Source organism: Bombus impatiens, unplaced genomic scaffold (genome assembly GCF_000188095.3).
Source record: "Bombus impatiens unplaced genomic scaffold, BIMP_2.2 scf_0389, whole genome shotgun sequence".
NCBI classification, from domain to species: Eukaryota; Metazoa; Arthropoda; class Insecta; order Hymenoptera; family Apidae; genus Bombus; species Bombus impatiens.
In genome coordinates this window covers 2514221-2518626 of record NT_176808.1, presented here as the reverse complement: position 1 = coordinate 2518626, position 4406 = coordinate 2514221, and the positions used below count along the sequence as shown (strand labels likewise).

General features: G+C 42.5%; 1 protein-coding gene across 1 annotated transcript in view; it reads left to right on the top strand.

The window, feature by feature from the left end:
• Positions 1 to 4406, top strand: part of LOC100742268 (Na(+)/H(+) exchange regulatory cofactor NHE-RF1) — an 8192-nt gene that overhangs the window by 495 nt on the left and 3291 nt on the right. The window contains exon 2 of the mRNA XM_003490038.4: positions 1 to 691. Coding sequence (XP_003490086.1) covers positions 266 to 691 — 426 coding nt within the window. The 5' untranslated portion in view covers positions 1 to 265. The remainder of the gene's footprint in view (positions 692 to 4406) is intronic.

Here is a 4406-nt window from a genome sequence, read left to right as displayed (position 1 = left end):
CCGAGCCTGCCAGCTATCCAATCACCTAGTCAACCAGCCGCCGTATGAGGTACGGACGAGCCGTGAGACCGCGCCTCGATCGTCGATCTTGCACAGAAAATTTTGTTACCGATTGCGGTTCGACACGGCGTGCAAACTTTCTCGTAGCGATCCGTGTAACGCGTTACTTTTCCTCGTCTTCTTTCCTCGCCTAGTTGTTAGTCGGCTTCGATTCCCCTCGTTTCGGTCGCTTTTTGTTTCGTTTAGTGCGCTACGAGGGTGAAGCATGTCTTCCTTCAAGGGTGATAAGATTCCGTGTGCACGACTTTGCCATATCATCAAGTGGGATGATTTTGACGGCTATGGGTTCAATCTACACGCGGAAAAAGGCAAGAACGGTCAATTTATCGGTAAGGTGGACGATGGTTCTCCTAGTCAGGCTGCTGGTTTGCGACAAGGTGATCGAATCATCGAAGTTAACGAGATCAACATCGCGAACGAGACCCACAAGCAGGTTGTTGAACGCATAAAGGCCTTCCCCAATGAGACGAAACTTCTGGTGGTCGACCAAGAGGCCGACGAATATTTCAGGGCCAACAACATCGTTATCAAGGGCACCATGGCGAACGTCAAGGTGAACAAGACCCCAGAGAAGAACCCGAATAGTATCGAACAAGAAGAGCTCAACGGCAGCAATGTCTCCACGGATGAGGTGCGTACAGTTTAGTTCGCGAACACAGTTCTCCAAATCCCAATTACCTTCTGGAAGTTACCTGTTGCCCGACGCAGCGAAATCTTCACTGAGTCGAGCGAGTCGGTCGATCCACCTGTTGCTTCGGTACGTGTATCGGTCGTTCGACTATTTGTCGTGACCCCTCACGTAGAATCACACCTTCAAGAGGTAGGCGATCGTTTTCTATGCATCTTTGCGAATTTTTCTCAAGAACTTTTTAAAAAATTATCTGGTGTTATCAACGTCGTAAAAGTCGCGATAAAACTTGTAATTTAAGGAGTTTTAAAACGCTCTTCGACAATTTGAAAACGTACTTTTTTTTTTTTTTTTTTTTTTTTATTAAACGCCGATTAGTATGTAATGGTACAATTTAGTTAAGAATTAGCGTACTGTTTTTTCTACAATAATATCTTTAAACGTGAGTCACAGGAACGTGTCGATTTGGCCAAAATAATAAACCGTGTTTCGCGTGATGTGTTGCCCGCTTCTCACTTTGCGAACATTCAATTTGGTAGGAAGATAGATTTTGATTTTACAAATAATCTTGGCATAATATCTGGATCGTGATTCGTCTTATCAACATCTTAGCGACATGCACTAGGATCATTGTTTTTTCAAGGCAGTAAAATAACAGTCTTCTTTTATTACATATTTAGAGATAAGTGTTTCACCAGGTTGCGGTCTTGAACATCTGTGTTTACCACAGTTGGCCAGTAGAAGCGAGAGAAAAAGTTAGCACGCCATACGTGGAACGCTGCCTCGTCGTCTCACCGTATAATACGCGAACGCATGAACAAATAAGTAGAAACGGAGAATTTCGATTTTTTGTTCCATACTCGGAAAATTAATACCGACGAATTGCACGAGATTATTTGTGTAACGCGTGTAGGTAATATCGTCAATACGGAACTAGCATTCGTCGATACGTTTATCGAGTCATCGTTTCTGTTTGATAACTCGCTCGAAAATCGACTTTGTCCAACGTCGTGAAAAGATTGTCTACGCTAAAAATATAACGTTTGGCGAACAGATGTTACGATATAATATAGTACAATTGGCGCATCAGATACATATGTATGAACATGCTCGCAAGTGTTTATGAACTTGTTCGTATTGTTTCGATACGGTGAATGTTTTACATTAAAAAAGGCTACTATGATACAGTATCTCGTGTTTTCGCTAGTTTCTTTCCAGTAAAGCGCCGTCGAACGATAACACGTTAGATTTTGATACCATTATCGCAGCCTCAATGAATACGAACTCATCTTTCTCGCGGGATGCCTCCTACGTGCAACCAGTGTACTGTTCTCACTCGATAAAACTTATTCTCTAATTTTTAACATCGCTCCGTTGTTTTAGCCATTTTCGACTACTTGCGCGTATTATTACGACACCAGTCGTATATTTATCGTTCTTCTTAAATTTCTTAAGTACGAAGAGAAATTATCGATACGTGCGATATTTTCTTGAAATTTTTCGCCAGAAATTTTCTTCCAACGTTAAGAAGAATTAGATCGCATATTGATAATATATGTAGAAACATAATTAAAACGCAAAACATAACCCATTCGATCATGGAAAAGAACGAATCAAGCGAATCGCAATTATCTATCCGTTGATCCACTTTTGCCACACCTAGTGGTAAACGAGCGGATTGAAATTTAACACGCGATGGAACGTTTCGTTTGTACGTTATTTATTTCATCGCGTCACGTCCGCGAATTTCAGCTTGGTACGAAGCAAAATCAAATACTCGGGGATTTTTTCTCAAGGTCTCTGAGTCATGTTCCATCTCGTTTCCTTCCTAACGATTTCAGCTCCTTCTCTCGAGACGCGGAATTATTAGAAAAACCAATTTTCCTGTTTCAGCTTTAGTTTCCTTGTTTCCGTCGGTTGATTCACTGCTGCTAGAAGGTGAGCGTTCACGAGCACCGAATGACTCATTCGTTTTGTTCCCGAGCGATAAGACACGTAGGAAAGCGTATCACGAGATTCGTTTCTTGCTCGTTATATTATACGATAGGTTCTCGCGAAGAAATTCCAAGACGCCCGATTGGATTTTATCGGACGAATGTTTCAACCGTGTTTGCTCGGTTATCGAGTAGAAATGGGGTGCTATCGTTGAACGATATCACCGTCAGCATTCTCGGATGTAACAATTACGGTGCTAATCGACGGAAGTTGCTCCTTTACAAAATGGCACGTCACTGGCCTTAATTCGTCTTCATGGGATCCGCGCGTTCGATCGTCTTACCGCGATACGCTCGCGCCACGAATCCGATCACGGCAACTATCTCACGATCGGAAGATTCGTCCTCCGTCGATAGGACTCACCGGATATCCGGTCATTTTTGCGGCATAAAATTACGTAAATTTCGCGTTCTAGCGAGCTACGTAATCGAAGACGCACGCGTACCCGCGATCGTGCTGCACATGCTGTCTCGTACGCTATAAAACCACCATAAAATGTTCTTCTACGAGTACCAGATACGAGAGACGGCACGACCAAGTTGGAAGTACGCGAGATAATCGAACCTGTCGATAAAGTCGGACTTTTGTCTAAATTCACGTTTTCACGAATATAGTTGGTAAACTGAAACTATGCACAGAGAATTGTTCTTACCTGTCAAATATTATAATCGGATTGCAGTTGTTTATGCATTTATAATGAATTCCAATATGTAAAACAAACAAATCCAAAATATAATACTCTTTGTGATATTTAGTAGGTGAAACGAATCTCTAAATACGTTTCGTCTGTCTAGATGTATCTGTAAAAATATCTGTTTGCGTCTACGGACTAATTGCAACGATACTTTCGATATTTTATATACTTTCGCATATTACACGCATAGTACGCGTTTCTTTCTCATATTTCTCTAAGAATTGCAAATTTTAAAGCCATTAAATTCCGTAATTGCGTGGTACGGGTGCGCAATAGTTGAAACTCTCAGGCCATTTTCATAGTTATGAGATACGGTGTATGCGCATCGGGGAGAAAAAAAAGGATATCGGGACTCAAATCGATTAACGTGTTTCCACGAATGCTAATTTACCCACGATCAATTTAATCGATCGTCCATCGTAATTTACGAGCTAAAAGGTTGCGTTGTCACAAGCCTGATCATACGTATAGTAAATAATTAATTGCCTCCGTGCAGACTGCTGGTCAAACTTCCTGTCACCATTTTCAATTGCGCAATAGAGCAAACCGTGTGGCATGCACGGTATACGAATGAGAGGGAAAACCGTTTGTCGTGCGAGTCTGATCTTCGAAGATTTTCACGAACGTGGCAGAATGCAGCGGAGTAACGACGCGACGGTCAAATCGGTGAAATACTTTCGTAGCAACGACTAGCTTTGAACGCCCGTTATTTGCTCTTATTCGGTTTCCGTGTGCAGCGATTTTCAAAGAAAGCGTGCCAAAAAGCCAGGCCGAATGCATATACAGATAACGGGGATTCCCCTCCCGAAAGGAATCGGGACAGTGGTCGCGCATAGTGTTTCTCTGCTCAGCAATAATTAAATATACGCGCGACTAAACAACACAGGACGAATCGATAATTTCCAGTCCGGCGACTACGCGCCATTCGATCCCGGCTACGTATCCTTTTTTCCTTTCTTGCCCTTCGATAATAATCACATACTTTTTTGTGCGTTCTTGAAGCGCGCGCGCGCGCGCGCACCTTTTAAC